A 21,487-nucleotide genomic window follows, 5' to 3' on the forward strand; every position below is an offset into this window, starting at 1 on the left:
ACTAATTGCTTCAGCTTAAAGACAGACGTCATGAATTAATTAATGCTGTATAACTTATAAAACTCAGATTATTATATTCATTGTAGTACACCTATTTTAGTATTTATCATTGTTAACATTCAAAATGTTTACTATTGTTAAATTTACTTTTCGGAAGAAGAAATACAGATAAGAAACTAAAAATTCAAAATGTATATTTTTAAGGAACACCTCAAACTAAGTATGAAATTAAATGGACTAGTATTACCTGAAATAATTTATGAGTAAGTACCTACTTGGATAAAAATAATATCTACCAAATTGTATTTATTATACAGATGAACACAATACTACAATAGTAATGAACATCGTGGATTTAAAGTGGACCAAGAGAACTGTTAGTTTTACTTTTACACTGGTCACTGAGTGAGTGATTTATTTTTTCAGGAATCAGTGCTCGAAAAATTTGGAGCAGTTGAAAAGCTTAAAAACAATTGAAATAATTACACTTAGTTGTCTAGGAATGTAAGTTTGGTAGATAAAATGAAATCTTTGTGTAGATTAAGTATTCATCTTATTAATATGTACTTTGGGATATTATTTTATACACGAATAGAATTTAATAGTTTAAATTATATCCATATTTATGTAATTATATACATGTGCTGATATAAAATTGTAAATATGCAAAATATTAAAATATCATATCAAATTTGTCTACAAATTAATCTTATATCAATTTTATATTTATTTATGATTTTTTTTTTTCTTAACATAAATTAGTGTGCAAAATATAATTAGTATTAAAATACATGTTACTTTAAAATAAAATATTAGGTAGTACTTCAAAACCAAGAATAGCGGCATAAAAATTAATTTAACAACGTTGACCTGAATAATCTATTCGGGGGAAAAAATTACTATAGCTGGTTTATTGAACCTGGATATGATATTTTTCAATGAATGTAAAATACCTATACCTAAAACTATTAAATATATCATTGGTGCATTTGTCACTCGATTAAACGGTCCTTTTTTTACAAATCAAACCATATTAAAAATAATTTAGCAATATGGTTTTAATTTAAAACTTATAAGTAAAAAACGACTAAGCATTTTAAATTTATTTTGTGAATAGATTAAGCTATAGTTATAATAAATTAATCAACCTATGATTAACATTTATTTTAATTAAGTGTTCTAAACTATTTTAAAATGTTTAGTATATTATTATATACATTACTTAGTATTCTATACTACAATCGGATTTAATTATTTTCAATTTGTTGTAGGATAAAACAATCTAGTATGTCAATATAATATTCAACATGTCTTTTGCACTTTTATTTTCAAATACGTTTGATTTGATTTTTCATTCTAAATTATATGTTGAATTTAATTTGTGTTTTATTTTTACCCTTAACTTCTTTTTTAATAAATTACTTTATCTAGTCATCAATCAATCGTCCACTATTTATTTTATAACATAAAATAATTTGAGTCCTTTCAAAGTATAAACACAATATTGATAGTATTATGTTTTAATGTTATTTGTCATAATATATCCATGAATAATTTATAAAAAGTTTTTAACGAAAAAAAAATAACATAATTATTATACCACTAAAATTAAAAAAAGAGCAAAAACATATACATAGGTATACTAAAATGGATAGCAATATAGAAATAATATAAGATTTAAAGTACACAATAAATATCATCAAGTACCAAATTGTTAAATTAAATCGATGCAGAAATCTTCAATTTTAGTTCAAAATACATACAATAAAACTAACAAAAAAAACGTATTATCACCTAAGTCAATACACCAAGCAAATAATCTAACAATTTATTATCCGAAGTATTTGATAAAACCTAATAAAAGTTTTAAAAGTCTTTCTAATAATACATTTAAAAAAAAAAGTGATTCAACTCGTTTAATGCTAATCAAACAATATCTATTTTTACAATGAAAGATAAAAACTACGATTACACCTCTGTTTGTGCGTAGACTAAAAATATCGTCAATTCGTAACAAAATAAAATGTATTTGTATGTACAAAATAATAATATTGTTACGGTAACAAAGGCTACGAAAGGCGTGAATGATGGACAAGAGGACAGACACGACGGGACATATACGTCACAATGGGTATAAAACGATGTATTATATTATACGCGTATACCAAATATCTGTCTGAAAATCCAAAATAATGTTATTCAAAACAAGAAAAATACAACAAAATCGTCAAAGTATAAAGAACCCAAAATAAAGTTATGTTGCCAAGAATCTATAAAGAACGTTGGCCCTAAAGTATGAAATTGTATTTAAATATAAGTTAGACTAGTCTATTACATTCAATTTAAATCATTTAAGCATCTATGAAGTTGCCCCGTCCTTTTAACTATGTTATTCGATTTCCTCAATACTTTCGCGAATATTTCATTACTCGAATTATTGGAATTTATAATCTTTTTTTTCAATCGATTGTACCATAAAAAATATTGTGCTGAAGAACATTAATTCTGTTTATTTTCCTACTCTGCAATGAAATGTTTATACGAAAATATTATTCTCGTTCTATACATACAAGTATACTACAAACACGAGTGCTACTATTAACAATTAACTTCATTATAAATAGGTGCAAGATGACACTTCAGCAAGAAGTCCAATTTATACCTACAGGCTACTGATGGGTCAACGTAATAATAGTAGTAATAATAAATACATAATACAAGCTTAACACAAATCTGTATTCCTTGTTAATTTTATGCTGGATATCATAAAATTAATGTAAACCGTAATGGTATTATGAGTATTAAAAAAACAAAGCTGTTTTTATTTTTAATTAAACTGAATAAATTAATAAACAATAAAAATATATTAGGTACCATAAAATATATTATATTAAAATTGTTAATAATGAATGAAAAGCCAATAGAAATAATTGGAAAATATTTTGAATATATTATTATAATTAACAAATAAGGACAAAATATTCATATATTACCGTTTTAATATATTTTATTTGGTATTTTATTATACCATTTTAAAGTTATTTTTTATTTTTTTAAAACAACATAATATATACCTAATAATTATTTTCTAGAAAATGTTTAATTGGATTTTATGAACACTCATTGTAGGTCACTCTTGACAGTAATAATAATAACAACAATAATAATAATTACGTTGTATATTAATACTATTTCAACTCATCGGCGGTGTTGTTAAGTTGTAATAATTCAGTGTGTAAAACTGCACGTTAAAAACAATTTAATCATAGTCAAACTTCTATTTTTTTAAATCATGTAGTAATGGTTTCTGGGAACGAAAGGAAAAACACTTCGTGTACCTACAAATATTCACATTTTGTTTAACTGATTAATAGTTTGACAGAAATGTCAGTATATTGTAGGTGATATGATTGTATATTATACAATGTATATACGATATAGGTATATCGAATTACAAAAAAAGACTAACATTTATTTTATAGTCGAAGACTAAAGTGAAGTGAATGGGCACAAAAATTGTTTTTAGAAGAAGATCTTTTCTAGCGTAAGTTAGTTGATTGAAACTCTCCAGTGTCCCTGCAAAGCTGTAACGGAACATCAATGGAGTTAAGTTTGTCAATATCATGATAAATTATCGTGGGTCCACGTAGAAGGCACTCTACTTAAATGAACATTAACTTTTCAATTTACTATTTCATAATAGTTGTAACAATGTTAAAATGCAATAAGTTATTTGAGAACACGAACTCTATTCACATACTGCCAATGAACTGAATAAATATCAATACCATAATTATTTACGATATAAATGGACAAATTTAAAACATACGGTTAAATGAATACCACTCTACTTTACAATAGGTGTCAAGTGGGTCACTAAAATAGATGTATTAAATTTGAATTCAATGATTATTTTCTATCGTATACAAAAAACAATTTTGAGCCAAGACGATAAGTCAGTCTATACTAGGTACCTATCTACTAAGTATATTTTACGATATTATTATTATTTAAAATATTTATTCGACTATTAACGATAGGCTCAGTATATTTTTTAGATTTTTTGGTTACAGTAAGAACTACTTGCGAGAAATCTTATTTTTAAATTTTTAATCATTAAGACTTAAAATCCTTGACATTTCAACTACAAAATTTGAACTTTAAATATTATAAAAAAAAGTGCATAAATTGTATCCTTAATAATTTTAAACTGCTATGTGCTCATGAGGAATCTTGAACATTTTTGAGCTTTTTGACCAAATTAAAATTTTTTTTCGATATTTATGGAAAAACCTAAAAAAAATTGAATTTAGAATAGCTCAAAATAGCCCAAAAGAGTTAAAATAATGTTTAGACAATGTTAATTTAAACATATAGTGAACATTTCAAGCACCTGTGATTATTCCATTTCGAGTTACATCAAACAAACAAAATTCTGTCAATACCTGGTTTAGCTAAGTGCCATGTATAACCAATTTTCTTCCCAAAACCACCCTCAAAGTTTAAAACCAAATCATTTTTCTACTACTTATTGTGTACACAGACACAAAAACTAAACACAAACATTACAAAATCAATACATTCATTGCTCCACTCAGATTTAAAAAAATATATTTTACATTTTTGTTGCCACTAACAATTTCGTTAGAATTCTAAATAAAATAGAGCATAATATAATTATAAATAACTTTACATAGTTAAAAATAAAATAATAAATATATTTTAATAAAAGAATTACACATAAGTGTCACACGGCCGGGTCAAATTTTTGTTCGAATATTAAATTTGAATACAAAAATAAATCATAGTGTGTGTTCGAAAAAAGATTAAGTAATGTACTAAGATAAGACTGGTGTTGTTTGTAATTGACTTATATTCCATGGTTGTTTTTAATTTCCCTTTGGGCTTAGAAAATAGAAAACGGAAACAACAAAATACCAGCTATTATTGACTATTATTGACTTCACAAAAGTGAACAAAATATTTAAATTATATAGAATTAAAAAAATTAATTTCCTCACTTTTCGAATGATCCAAATTATTAGGTAAGCCAGTTAATACTTAGGTAACCAGGCAAATCGGTTTTTATTTCTACGACAAACATACGATTTAGCATACTAGCATTATTTTGTCAACATTATTAATTATCCTATTTACTAACTATGAATTTATTTGTTTAGAAAAAGTGATTACATTAATAGAAAATTATTAGTTCTGGAGAGAAAAACAATGTGAACCATGTTTGGACACGTAAAAAACAAGCTAAGTGTTGAAAGGAAGACAAAGAAAGGGGATGAATTAGAAACACTCTTCCACAAACCGAGTACACCGAAAACGATAAGGGCATGCAAACCCACTTATAAGTATAGTCTAGATGTAAAAACCTATTGGAAAAGCACCGGTAAGAAGACCACGGTTGAGATGTGAGGACGCAATAAGGGAAGATTTGAAAGCATTAGTAGGAGGTTGCGACTAGAGAATATAAACATCAGATAGGGAAAACTGGAGTCAAAGTTGTATATAGGGAAGGCCCTAGGACCGATTCAAGTAAAAAGAAGAAAAATAATATATTATTTTGTTATAATATATTATATAATATTACGTTGTAAATATATGAAGTACTTACTCATATATTTTTAATTGATATAATAATAAATTGACTGATTAAAAGTTAAAAAGTAATAAACAAAATCGGTTTTAAAAAATCTAAAAACTTTTAATACATATAAATTATCTGTTATTATTATCTATTAAGTATTAATACAAACTGTTTTAACATAATTAAGTATACATTTTTTTTTTTTTACAGTACCTACTATTATATTATTATTTTTCGTAACGTTCGAACCAATCTATCGTATTCCAGAGAATAAAAATAATTTTAATATTAATCTATTATAACCAACAATGTGGTAATAAATGATATAAAACCGTATTAAAAGTGTTCTTTTGGTGTTTTTTTTCATCCAGAAACTCAACTTTAAAAAAAAATGAATTAATCCTTTCATTTTAATCTTTAAGAAAATATCCTTTCAACCGAATACCTGTAACCCTGCGGATGTCGGTTTTATTAAGGTTTTCCTTAAGTGGATATGACGAGGTGAATTCGTCAACAATTCTCGTTACCATTATATAAAAGAAAACGCATTTTCACACTTCCCATTGACCGTTTATTTTCCAATGAAAAATTACATCACCAGCTGGTAATTAGGAAGGGGCGATGTAGTTGAACCTAACGCATAATTGAACAATTTGAATTTACATGAATTGGAACGAATTTGGGAACTTCCTTAGGGTGTGATTAAATATATATATATATATTATAAGTCTGTCGTTTATTCATTAAATCATAAAATATTATTATATTCTTTATATAATATTTTAATTACATCAATTTGATGAGTATATAAAAAACATACACAAATAGGCGCTTTCACTTATGTACAATATCATTGATCGTTCATGGCTCATCAAATAATGTATCCACCAATTTGCTCGGATTGGAGTGGAAAGCTTTACATTTGAATTACATTTCATGACGTTGAGGATTTCGTGTCAACAAAAACCTGTAGCTACCGGTGGTTCTCAAACTTAGTTGCCCTCCTAATATAGCCAGTGGGCCAAAGTTTAATTAAAGTTCTGAACTATGGAATATACTCGGGGGGTGAACAACATATTATTTTTGGAGTAAATGAAAAAAAACTAGTTCCTTTAGTTATGTAATATTCAAACTAACCTTACTATAATAGATAATACCTTTTTAAAAATCAAATTTACCACTGACCATAATATTACCTATATAAATTATATAGTATAATATTTATGTAAATATATAAAGGACCATCGGGCACATATATTATGTATACCATGCAATTCGTGTCAATATTGCACCTTTTACGTGTACGTAAATATTGATTAATTTTAATTTACAAATGCACTGAAATTATTTTTTTTAATTTTACAATCGAATCGGTTTAAAGTACACGAAAATACTACTACAAATTATATAAGAACGTTAACTCAAAATTGTTGTTGTTTTTAATGTAAACTATAGTGTGAAAGTAAGATGTACGGATTTAAACGAAGATAAATAAAAAATGTATTTTAATAGAAGTGAATTTTATGTTGGTTTTGATGGTTTTAACTTTTAGCTACCTAATTGAATACGTAAGTACTAAGTGGCATGGCAAAATAAAAAAATAATATTTTTATATCATGCGAAAAATTATACTACACGTGATAAAACCGTTTTGTATTGACATTAATATTTCAAATGTTCCATTCACTCGACTTCTTTTTTTGTTTGCACAGTATTATTAAATTATATCGAACAGCAAATTAACAACAAAAAAACTGTAAAATATATACACTGAATACACATTATGAAAATGATCACAATGCTTATAATATTTTATTCGCAGAAAATTATAAAAAGCAAATACAAATTAAAAATCGGAATAAAAATTAATTATTGAAATGTAATTTACGTGTAGAAATTATAAGTTATCCTACATATCTATTTATCATTGTAACTTAATTAGAATTTAAAATATATCGTCTATAATATAACTTTTTTTCATTATAAGACAAAATTTAATTACGGTTCTATTTTCTTAATATTATATCTATAAATTACAGTACTTAAAAGTTGTAAGTAATAAAATGCAATTTAGGGACTATTTTGATTTTCCATTTTCTATTCCTTCAACTATTTTGATACTAAAAAGTTGAGAAATATTTATCTCACAATAAAATGTTTTAAAAACGATCATACAGACTTAACTTTAAATAAGGTGCATTTATTTTTACAAACTCATGTATGCATATTTATAAATACAAATAATTTGATAAATAATTTAAAATAAATTTAGTATACAGCCTATTTTTATTTATACTATGTTGACGACACACTAATAAGTAATAAACCCCTCTCACTAAAACCACTGAACAGCTGGTGATACGATTGAAAACCATTTAAATATGGTTATCTAGTGGACAAACAGGTGAAAAATCGGGCATGTACCAGTTGCCCCCAAAAGTACCTTTTTTTTATACCAAATTCTCCCAAACTACCTAGAGGAAAAAGTACCAGTTGCCCTCACATGTTAATATATACACAAATACAATATATAGCTCGTAAAATAAGGGAGGTAAATATACAAATCATAAATAAAATATAAAATTCAATATTATAATAATTTGTTAATATAAAATAGTACAAAATCAAAATATAATAATTTGTCAACATATAAATAGTATAAAATTCAAAAGTATTATGTTTTGTTATAATAATTACTAATCGATTTTACAAAATCTAATCTGCTAATATTTTTGCTTTTATATTTATTTTATCGCATACAATAATTGACGGATTGAATTCAAGTTCAAAGCCAGAGCAATTTTCTTTTAACATACTAAATAACAATTCATACGTTTTCGATGATTATATCCACTCAGACGCATCTAAAATTACATGTTATGTTGACAAATTATTATAATTTTTAATTTTATATTTTATTTATGATTTGTATATTTACCTCCCCTATTTTACGAGCTATATATTGTATTGTGTATATATTAACATGTGAGGGTAACTGGTACATTCAATTGGGGGCAAATGGTACATTTGATTGGGGGCAACTGGTAAACACCCGAAAAATCAAAATAAACTAATCCAAACCCGTTCATGTACCATTTTCACTTAGAAATCTCGATTGACCACCTGTTACGTTCAATAATCAAAAAATTGAAAAACAAAAAATAGAGTTAAAAATCTTGGTCTAACTCTAGATAAAAATTAGAAATATTTAGTTAGAATAAAAAATTATACATACATATTCTGTAAATTAAAATTCAACATGTAAGACATAAGTATTTATTATTATTAATTCAAAATATATTCGTCACTGTTTACATATGTAAGCTATTTACTCGTAAATTAACACAATTTTTTAACAAATAGGTATGTAACAGTATAACAATACTACACAGAACAATTTTTAAAACAATGGTCTATTTTATTTTTTCAGTTAATTTATGATTTTTTTATATTACTATTTGAATTTCTCAATTTTTATAATAATACAGTTTATAAAATATGAGAAAGAACAGATGTTCAAGAGAAGTTGTGGGGTCGTTTCACAAAAAAAAAAAAAAATGTCACTAAGCTAACAATAAAGCAAAACGTGGTGTTACAGATAGGACGAGATAAGATTTTAAATTAGGAAGTTTGTGTCGATAATATCAATACTGACCAAGAATAGTCAATTTTTTATTTGGTCTTGCACGTGATTAAAATTAGTTAATGTCGTTTATTTCAAATACATTATCCGAAAACACAAAATATCTCGTTTTTTTTAGTTTTTACTGTATTTAAACCACATTTTTAATGACATATCAAATGTTGTAACCTTAAACCCAATTGTTCAGACTCGTCCTGATGCTAATAGGTTTTGAGCATGTCTCGGAATTGAGAAGAAGTCACTGTAAGGAATGAGTTAAAATTGAATTCAACAATAAATAAATAAATACAAAAAACTACTCTGATCGAAGACTGTATGTCCATTTCCAAGGAAATATTATAATAATCTATTAATATCTATTATTAGTTATTATTTTATCAATTATCATTATTTATTGTATTGTTGATATGGTAGTTTATCAAAAACATTATACATTTTATTGTATTTTATTGTATCATTTATGTAAGAAAATGTTTGAGGAAATATTGTTATTTCACTTTTGAATATTTAATTTCTACAAAATTTGAACTTCAAACGATTCAAAAAAATGTAGAGGGTGTATTTTTAATATTTTTGAACTGTTGTGAAACTACCTAACATTTGAGGAACAGTGTTCTATTAAATTTTCAAGCTATCCAATACATACCTCTCTACACTCAAAATCTAAAATCGAGATTAAATTGTTAATGTAAAACTAATAATATTGTATAGTTAAGATTTAGAGTCAAGTTAGTAGCTAATAAATAAATTTAATTTCTCATTTTAATAATACAATATGTTAGACTGACGACTTTCGTCATTTGCGATCTTTGTGTGCGTCATGCAGCTGTCGTCAAATGGGTAGAGCGGCAACGAGGAAGAGTTCAGACGAAGTGGATTGACAATAACAAGGTACAGTGTTTTGCACATCAGGTGACGATCTAAGTATATTTTCATTTTTTTTTTTTGAATTCCAATAAAGTACTTATGGTGAATTTCCAATTGTGTATTAAATTGTTACTATATAAATTTTAAATAAATAAGTTTAAACTTGCAAATTTTCGTTTTGACAGATTTTGTCATAAATTGTATTTTAAGCACTTACAAAAAATGAGTCTACGTCAATTGGTCGTATACAATTGGTCGTTGTAAAATTGGTCGTCTGAAATTGGTCGTTTTGTAAATTGATCGTTTTGTAAATTGGCCGTTTGGTAAATTGGCCGTTTGGTAAAATAGTCGTAGTATATTTTCGTCGCGAAACGTGAATACTGGTTAAAAACGTTATGTAGGTCAAATGGACAATAATCATTATAAAACGTTTTGCGATAATAAGTTGAATAATAGCATGTGCAAATGAAAAACTATCATTATTACAAGCTATATTATATTACGATAACAATTATTATCGGATGATCTTTATCTGAAATAAAAATAATGTTTAATTTATAGTGTATAATATTGTGTCTGTGTGCACGAATTTCAGTTGACTGTGATAGACGGTGTAGTCTAGTGCTAATAATTATATAAGTAGTTGGGTTAATAAAAAAAAAAAAATAATAACAATTAAGATGCCTCTAAATTTTGTTAAAAGTGAAAGAGGAAAATATATGCTCGTGCATGATGGTTTTTTATATCGTTTTGAAAGTAAAAATGATAAAAAAACTATATGGAAATGTGTTGAAAATTTAAAAAAAAAATGTAAAGCCAGAATACATACAGATGAAAATTCCATTATAAGTGATGTAACCAAGATATCACATGTTCATTTTCCCGATATTGCCAAAATCGAAGCGAAAAGAGCAATGGAAAATTTAAAGGAGCTTGCTAAGAAAACTGAACTAAGTACTCAATCTGTTGTAGCAACTGTTGCTTCAGAGGTAATATATACAATTTGTTTAAATAATAATTTAATTTTTCTAATATATTATTATATTATACAACCTAATATAATTTTTAATATTTTTAGTTAAATACAGCAGTTTCTGGTCAAATGCCTGGCATACCGTTAATGAAAAGGACTATTCTGCGAGTAAGAGAACGTGAAAATGCAGCACCAGGTATACCGCAATCATTATATGATCTTGTTATCCCAGAAGAGTATAAAAAAACATCAGATGGTAAGTCATTTTTACTATTTGATTCTTTCGATCATGACCCGGATAACTGCGATAGATTTTTATTATTTTCAACGGAAGAAAATTTGCAAAAAATGTCCGAATGTGATCATTGGTATGCAGATGGCACATTTTCATGTGCCCCATCTATTTTCAAACAATTGTATACTATCCATGGAATACAATGTTCAAATGTCTTACCTTCGGTTTATGCACTCTTACCAAATAAAAAAAAGAAAACATATATTCGTTTGTTGCAAAGTCTAAAAACATTAAACTGCAACTTAAAACCAAAAACGGTCATGTTAGATTTTGAAATTGGTGCAATGACTGCTTTCAAAAAAGAATTCAGTGATATGGACTGGAATCTGATTTATCGAGATTACTTGACTATTTTGAAGAAACGTGGGTTGGTAAAATGGACAGGAACGGGAAAAGGAAAAATCCAAAATTTTCAATTACAATTTGGAATTGCTATGCTGATGAATATAACCTTCCAAAAACTAATAATTCAGTAGAAGGATGGCATAATGGTTTTTCGTCCATATTAAATGCTATTCACCCTAACATTTGGAAATTTATAAGAGCCCTACAAAAAGAAGAAAAACTAAATCGTCTGAAAATGGTCCAATATTGCAATGGAGCAGAAACACCTAGAAAACGAAAGAAATATAATGACACCGCTGAGAGAATAAATACAATATGTAAAACATTTAATAATAGAACATTTGATGAATATATGTCTGGGATAGCTCATAACTTGTAATATTATTTTTTAAAACTTATAATTATTGTCACATATATTATTTTTACGCATATTATTTTTTAAAACTTATAATTATTGTCATATATATTATTTTTTAAAACTTATAATTATTATCATATATATTATTTTTACAAATATTATTTACATATTTGTTGCATATTATTATTATTTACACATATTATTTTGAAAACGACTAATTTACCAAACGGCTAATTTACCAAACGACCAATTCACCAAACGACCAATTTCAGACGACCAATTTTACCACGACCAATTTCATACGACAAATTGACTGTACCCCACAAAAAATATTTGACCATCATGTATTTTTAATATCTTTTGATCGATATATGAATATTTTATGACTTATTAGTAATCTTGAATAACATTTCTTTATGTTTTTGATCGAGCGAAAATTATTTTTATTGATATTATTTATAGAACAAAAACTAAAAAAAATCGAATATTGTAATGTTTATTTATAGGTCTAGAGATAGCAATGTATTTTTAAAATATTATCATTTTTATAAAATTCTAATATAAACGTTTGGTGAAAATTTCAAGTATCTACGTTTATTCCTCAAAGAGTTACCATAAACAAAATAAAAATCAATTTTTTCGAAAACTGGCCCTCAAATCTAATATTCTATCTGAATCCACCCTCGAAGTAGAAGTATTTTTTCTTCTATTTCCAGTGACATAAAAGTAAAAATAATAGAGTCGGCATTATGACAGCGTATGTATTTCGAAGCAGGAGTTGCCAATTTAAACTTTGTGAATATTAAAATATCAACATTTATTTTTCAGGCGGGATTGCTAATTATCCACTGAATAAAAATACCCAGTGAAATTTAAAACATCAAACACATTGAGCACACGACCCTTTTGTAAAAATCGTCTTAATTATGAGGTTAGAAACTAATACTTATTAAATGAAACATGCAAACTTTTCAATGAAAAATTAATGACATTATCGTTCGCTCTGCTTTGCAGTGACAAGATCCCTGGTCATTGTGGTATCCCTATTTTATCATATTATTATTATACCATCCTACTCCCACTCCCAGTTTATTTAGTTCTATCTATGTCTGTGATTGTAACTCCATCATATAAGGATATAATTGTTCTTCTAGTTTTATGGATAATCTATTGAATGATCTTTTTTCTTTGCATATTTTTGTTTTACATTGAGTAATTTTGGAGTAATTTTATAGGGTTTTGTGTACTTTGAGGAAGCAATTCCTTGATGTAGCCGGAGTTTGTAGTCATCTGTGCATAACTCGAGTCATTTACTTGATTGTGTCTTTCTTAATTGGTGGAAATTATTTTTCTTATTGGGAGAGGTGCTTTACTTGTCAGTAATTATATTTTCTCTATTTATGAGGAATTTAGTTTTAGTAAAACAAAAACCGTTCAGAGCAGTTTATATTTTATTAACCTAAGCTGACCTTCCCCACACTTCATACAACCAAACAATGTATTAAGAACAATTAAATAAAAGCATATCCATAGTCACAAAACGGCAAAATTAAATGTATTAAAGAAAATGTAACATAAAAGCTATGAATAGTTTATTTAATGATTTTAATGTATTTAAAAATCAACAAAACAATATAAACATAATATAACTTTCTTCCTTATTTATTTAAACTTGGTTTTGAAACATAATATTATTAAACGAGACTATTTTCAGATTATGGTGATTATGTAAGTACACATTCATTCAACTTCAATTTACTCCTATTCAATGTCTAGCACAGTAAAAAAAAATGAATTACAAATCATGTTTTTTTTTTATGTTTCTGTTTGAATACATTTCAATTAGAAAAACTCTACTCTTTGATAGTTCAGTTATGAATAAAAATAATTTGAACGATAATAGCAACAAAAAAATAATAAAAAAATTAACGAGTCAGTCGATCTCAGCTTTTTTTAGATTTTAATATTATAATAATATATTATATGAATTTCAGTAAAATTTGTCTATTAAATTGTAATGTTTGTATTATCTAACAAAATAAATTAAATAAATGAATAACCTAACTATTATTGAGTTTAGACTCCATGAGGATTGTAAGCCCCCTAATTGCCGACCGGGTACTTTTTGGTCGGGTCACCAACCCCGAGCTGAGGCTTTGCAGAGCCAGATTATAGTGGATTTACTATATTAAATATTTTAATGTTATAGTATTGTTTGGATTTGACTTTTTGAGATAAAAGAAAGAAAATTAAATAATTGTAGACATTGATTCAAAATAAGAGTTATTGGTGTTGGGTGCAGAAAAATAGGTTAGTCATAAAACTTGGATTCAGGTAATAAAAAAATCGGGAGGTACATAGTATAATCAACACAAGATTATGAAAATCACCGATTTGATGGTCAATTTTTATACCAACAACACATTATACAATATATGATTACATGTGTTCACCATAAGGATGATAATAATACTGAATAAAAATATTACGAAGGGGTTTAGAACGCTCGTAGACATGGGCAGACTGGTTGAGCCACAAGCCAACCAACATATTTTATTCAGGGAGCGGCTCAAAGGTCAGAAATGAGAAAAAACCCTCAATACAGAACCCAGGCAGATCCAAAGGGTAGGTTAACATTACATGTTATTAAAATAAGTGATAAGTTTACAACATACCAGTCAGGTAGGTGGTTCGTAGAAAGTCGTGTCATCGCCATCATCCACCGATTTTTCCCCATCAGAGGTCCTGCCGGGGGAGCGATTTGCTAAGGACTTAAACTATGATCGATCGGTAATGGATTTTGAGAAAAAAATGAATAAGGACCACCGTCCATCCGTCAATTTTGACGACCATCTGGGTGTGTTAAATAAAGAGAGAATCGGTATATAGATTATATTCTATCTTATATGAAAGTCGTCAAGTTGATTATAATATGGTGGGCAGTGATTATCGTCTCGACGATAACGACAGCGGTGGCGTTATATAGCTGGCTCGCGGCAGTGTATATATATTTTGTCTGGACTAATAATTACTCATATGTAGCAATAACAATTTAATAATTTGACGTCACAAATTGATTCCAGGAAAATAATGAACTAACTGAGTATAATTACTATTACCAAAATAACATACATAATATATAGGTAGTGTTACTGTTAAATATATATATATATATATATTTATACTTAAATAATGAATATAATTATATACATATATATATATTTATCAGGACCTTGCATTAAGTTAATCAACATTGTGTAAATTACAAATAACGACTCTGTACGGTTTGTCTTCTTTAACTTGGTATCAAAGAAATCAAAAATCAATTTCTTCTATAGATATTTGACAACAGTCAACAGCCCTGTAAAAGGTCGGGCTGGACATATTAAGTTTTAGGCCTTCTGTGAAACTTTCTTATTAAAATCCGGTTTATTCGTTTACAAAAATGAGTATAGTTTAATAGAGGTTAGATAAAAGTAGGTGGTGAGTTATGTTTTTTTTTGTATCATTTTTTTAAGTTGTTTGGGGTTCATTCGGGATTCGAATAAATGAAAATGTTGGAATCCTTTTTTTTGATAACAGAGGTCTACAGCGATATATTATTTGGTAAACACAGACGTGTGCTTGTTTTGACTTTCGACTACCTATTTGACTTGCTAGTCATATTGGTTACCAGTGAAGCAAAAAATAAACAACCACTTATGCGGCTCTCATTATGTAGAAAATAAGAAATGAGAAACCAACCGTGGAGTAAGCAGCAACCATGCAAACAGCGATTCCAACCAGTTTTGCTGGTACCTATAGCTAGCTTAATCGTGTTCATGAGGCCAACATATTAATTTAATTTAATTTATGGTTTCTTACGTTTACCCATAGTACCTAGTATAGATATGGAACAGATCGGTTTTTTTATAAACAATTGGTTTTATTTAATGTGTATTAAAAAAAAGAAAATAATAATGATCAAAAATAATGAGCAAAAATAAATGATAAATGAAAAATAAGCAAAAGTGCCACAGAATATAATATAATATTGCTACAACAGTCATAATTATACGATTGAAGTATGCACTCATAATATTTTAAATTCGAATGTAACTTAAAAATAAGAAATTAAAATAAAAATAACATTTGTACCTAATACCTTTGTTCATCACTTTTATAGTTAAGTTACTACTGATAAATAATATAATAAACTAACTTCAAATATATATATCAAATTAATGATAATAATAAGTTAGCTTATGTTTTGATTCAAATTATAAAAGGTTGTGGTGTGGAGGGTGAAACACGAAATAGCCTAGCTTTTAACCAACAACTTTTTTATGACGATGCCACAAATCATAACATGCAGAAAATGTAATAAATTAAATTGCATATTTCTTGGGGCCATATACTTTTTTTAAAACAAATATTTTTATTTTAATTGAAATTGATCATAATGTTTTTTTTTAGTAAGAAATTCATTATAATGAAACATTCAAACATTTAGATGCACGTTAAGTTCAACATTTATATGAAAAAAAAATGATTACTTTAAAAAGAAAAATCGAAAAGGAAATATTATATTCAACTTCATCATAAAACGAATAACAATATTTTTTTTTTGTACTTAAATTAATGAACTATTTTAAATTTTAGGTTCGACAATTTTAATTATTTAGATTATTCACTGAGCGTTTGCGCAGTTATAGATACACAACTTATATCAATTAATTTTTGTTCTCAGATATTGTTTACCTGTAAATAATTATATGAAATAACCCATTTGAGAAGTTATTGCACCTCTCCCCCTCCAACACCACATATGAAAGTTATACATACGCCACTGAAATCAAGTACCAAAATGTCTCGAGAATCTAAATGAACTTAATTTACTTAAATTTAAAATGTCATATGAGTTTGATAATAAAGTAATACAATACCTATATATTTAAAATCCGAGTATACAAGATGTTTTTTTTGAATTTCTACAATGCTTATAACAAGCAACCTAAAAAGTAAATAGTATTCGATTGACGATATTATATACAAATCAAAAAATTATAGTGGTTTAATATACATTTAAACCTCTCACAAAAGTTATTGGTTGATTTCATAGTGACATGTAATGATAATGCTTTATTTTTATGCTTAATTTAAATATAAATTATCTTGATTAAATGTCACAAAAATTGAATATTTGATCTAATAAATAATAATTCAAAAAATAATAAAGAAAATAAAGCAGAAAAATTGTTAACGCAATAATCGACTAAATAGTTCTTTTCACTCCATCCTAAATCTATAAAACAATTTAAAAAATATATGGCGAAAATATTCATATAAAATGAACACAACAATAGATGAAAGAAAACAACTTGTAATAAAAATGAATAGATTCCAAGAAATATCATAAGATACTAAATAGGGTCTATGAATATAAACAGTAAAATAACAAAATAAATAGGTAATTACAAGTTTTTTTATAAACGTTCGCAATTTGAAATTAGAAAGAATTCATCAAAATCACGAAAATGTTTACATTACATAATGTAAAATTGAAAATTCATAAAATTAATCACTAGAGACATTATCTGACTAGGGCAACTTTTTCGCTCACTGCAAAGTATAATCATCATATTGTTACTTGTACGTATAATCACAACTTTAGAATAAATATTTTAGTGATAGCGTGTAGGTGTACCTAGTTGTTTTATTTACTTTTAATATAATATACATGTAATATATTATTTTATAAATTATAATTCCCTTTTTAATATCTTAAGAAATTAACTTAATAAAACTACATATTATATCAACCATCGTATAGTATAAAGATTTTCTATTTTGTTTATTTTAAAAATGAAAATTCGTGTACAACTAATACATAAGTTACTATTACATTACGGGACTGGGGCCTGAATACCTACAACGATTTCATAACTATTTAAAATAATTTAATTCTTTAGCTACTTTAATTAATGGAAACTATAAATAATAATATAAAATGTCATAATATAATATGTATAAAACAATATAACAAATAAAATCAAAAGTACAGCCTATAAAAATTGTAAGATGCATCGTATAAAATGTGTATTTTATAAATGTATTAAAATACTTTCACATAAAAAAATCACAATATTATAATTCAAAATAAACTTACCTTATTTTCGTCAAACACTCTGAATACAAGTGATGCGAATTTTGTTGGATCACCTTGAGGGAAAAACTGTCTGTATATTTTTATAAATCCCTGAAAATTAATAATATTTTTGTTAAGATCAAATATGAGAAGCTTATTACAAGATTACATTACAAAAATTCAGTTATATAATTAACCTAATATATTTAAAAAAACAGATTTTTATTTAAATATATAAATATATATTTAGCGTGTAGATGTTGTAAAATATAGAAGAAAAATATATAATTTTATTGTTTTTTTACAGCATCAACTTTTAAGGTTATTAGTTTAAAAAAATAGTATAAGAAAAATGTTGATAATACCTATGTATAATTAACATACTGCTGCTTATTACGTTTAACATAATATCTATTAATTTAATTTAAAAACAAGATAACGCATGATATTATCCACTGTTATACAGAAAATAATAATTTTGTAATTGTAATTAAGCTCGTTGTCGTGTATATCTTGTCATATTTTATTACATACTTTAGAATTCACTTTAATTATTTGAGAATAATTAAATATTTTCTGCCTTAAGATATCCGATACTTGAATTCTTTGAATAAAATTATGAGTTCTATCAACCTGTAGTTGGTCGTAAACTTAAGAGTAATAACCAATAAGTTAGCATAATAATATTTTTAAAAGAAGACTTTCTTGCCCGTGACATCCAAATTAAATAATAATAACCATCTGTTTTTTTATTCTGTGTAATCAATGGCAAATAGAAATACACAAAACAATTTTATTTTAGTATTTTAAAGACAAAATATACGTGTACGCTACCCTAGGTTAGGTTAGGTTATGTCTCTGAGCTGAACATTTCAGCTTGAGCATGGTGGAATCACAGTGGAAAAACGTATTGTGAACAAACAAATGCATACTACTTGTAATAATATGTATAAACATAAAGCCCAAAAAACTTAAACTAACTCTATTTTTAAGTTGAAATAAATGATTTTTTTTTACTAAAGAAATTGAATATTTCGAATAACTGATAAACAATATAAACACGAAAAATAATGAAGATTTTTTTAATTGGAATGTACAAAATTGTATGAATATAATGCTATTGTAGCATTTCATAGCTATTATGTAACTATGAACATTTGACATACTACCATTAACTATTAATACTATAGTATTTATAATCGATGATACTACTTCAGGTTTAACCGTGATTTATAAGAACAAGTATTTAATTGTCTGTATAATGTACAGATAAATAAATAATTCCATTACTAAAAAAAAAAAAACATTGACATGAATATTAATATTATAATGAATAACTTACTTGTTCCGTCAGTAGTCCGTTTGGGCAATCCTTTAGAAAACCTTTGTGCCTATTAACATATCAAACAAATAGGTTGAGTAAATAATATGTACTTAATAATTAATGTAATATCATAAGTAATTATATTTATTCATACAACTTCGCGAAATTGTTGGTGGAATGATTGAGAAGGAAATTATAGATTGTTCTTATTGTTATAAATTGCCTACTCTTTATCTTTAAGACTTGGTTATAGCTTTTCATTATTGATTCGTTGTTATTTGTTAAACCATGAAAATTTTTGATGTGTAATGACAATCAATTATGTTATATCATAATAACCCTGAAATATAGTAATTTATAAAATTGCCACCATAGACCATTATGCTAACTTGAAAGTTGAAATTTATACCACATGTAGAGAGGTCCACAATCAACCACTGTGCGTACATCACCAATATTAGAACAGTTCAACATCACACATCTTGAAATCATTAATTCCATGCGGCCTACAATTAATAATTTAAACATTAAAAACAGTCTGATGGGACTTTATAATTCTCTTCTCGACAAAGCTCTCTTCACCGACCTAGATCATTTCAAGCAATAAAAAAAACTAATTCTTAATAAATATTAAAAATACAGCCACGACCCAAAAATATTATAAAATGGAACCTCGACGGAATCCATAAAAATATCGATGCAATTAAACAAACAACCAACTTACATCAAAAATTGCAATAATATGTTTTCAAGATACAAACCTAAAATACGACGAATCTCCACTTAATATAAATAGTTACCAGTATGTTAAAAACAAACCATAAAGATTTGTTAAAAGAAAGTGGTGGTGTGTGCACACCCATCAACAGCTTATTTTCTTGAAAGGAAATCCCTATCTGTTCAAACATAGAAGGAATCTCAAACATTTCATTATTGTCGGGGACTTTAATAGCCACAGTCCTACATGGAGTTCATATAAAACTGATCTAAGAGGAAAATTATTAGAACCCGATTACATTGTGATACTCAATAATAACGAGCAAACCAGAATAAATCCATCTAATAGGAATATCTCAGCTATTGACTTAACGTTTCCCACTCCTACCATAGCACAAAAACTTATCTGGCAAGTATTAAATCAAATATACAATAGTGACCATATTCCAATTTGTATTCAATTCCTCTCCAAATCATATCAAACGAGCCACTCTACAATAAAATGAAACCTCAAAAACTCAGACTGGCCACTATTTTCAAACTAGCTGGAAATAAAAATTAATTCGACAGATTTCACTAGCAGTGGTATATATAACTGTCACTAAATTCACAAAGAACATCATAGAGGCAGTAAAACAAACAATTGATTACTTAAAACTCTCCGCCAAAAACCACGAGTCCCGTGGTTGAACAAAGAAATCAAACTATATAATATATCACCCAAAAATAAAACACTATAAACATTTACAAAAACCAGATCACTTGAGGACCATATCAAAATAAAATAACTCAGAGCTAAAACACGATTCTTTGTCAAAAACAGCTCCAACATTATAAGACTTCACAACATCGGAGCCCAGGCCAATCACTAAATAATGTCGAACAAAACCTGTTCATTACAGGGACAAAAAAACACAATATTACACCAGCAAGTCATCTTTTAACACTGATCTATCTTCAATTGTACACCACCCAGGTGAATGTTTTAAAGGCAAGAATTCTTAAGGGAGAAAGTAGACAAACCATCTCCTTAGCCCTCTTTAATATCACCCCAAAATATTCATCAGTCTCAGTTAAACAAACCAATAACAACCAATGAAATCCTGCATGCCCTGAAAAAATGTACCGGAAAGAGTATTGGGCCAGACAATATCCCTTATAGTTGTATTCGAAACTTAACCATTAATACGGTTCAGATACTCCTAAAAATTGCTTGCGATGTCCAATTCACCATCAACC

The 21,487-nt window shown here is 26.7% G+C and overlaps 2 protein-coding genes across 4 annotated transcripts in view; one reads left to right on the top strand and one right to left on the bottom strand.

Moving 5' to 3' along the window:
- LOC111031764 (frequenin-1) overlaps nt 1-21,487 on the bottom strand; it is a 133,072-nt gene that overhangs the window by 83,482 nt on the left and 28,103 nt on the right. For all 3 annotated transcript variants that reach the window (XM_022311846.1, XM_022311847.1, XM_022311845.1), the window contains exons 4-5: nt 19,550-19,598; nt 18,229-18,318 (exon numbers count right to left, since the gene is read on the bottom strand). In XM_022311846.1, the coding sequence (XP_022167538.1) occupies nt 18,229-18,318; nt 19,550-19,598 (139 nt within the window). The remainder of the gene's footprint in view (nt 1-18,228; nt 18,319-19,549; nt 19,599-21,487) is intronic.
- On the top strand, nt 10,674-12,191 carry LOC111031763. The gene is made up of 2 exons (XM_022311844.1): nt 10,674-11,098; nt 11,188-12,191. Exons 1-2 carry the CDS (start codon nt 10,790-10,792, stop codon nt 11,851-11,853), a joined length of 975 nt encoding a protein of 324 aa, XP_022167536.1. The 5' UTR covers nt 10,674-10,789; the 3' UTR covers nt 11,854-12,191.

Source organism: Myzus persicae, unplaced genomic scaffold, assembly GCF_001856785.1.
Source record: "Myzus persicae strain clone G006 unplaced genomic scaffold, MPER_G0061.0, whole genome shotgun sequence".
Lineage (NCBI taxonomy): Eukaryota > Metazoa > Arthropoda > Insecta > Hemiptera > Aphididae > Myzus > Myzus persicae.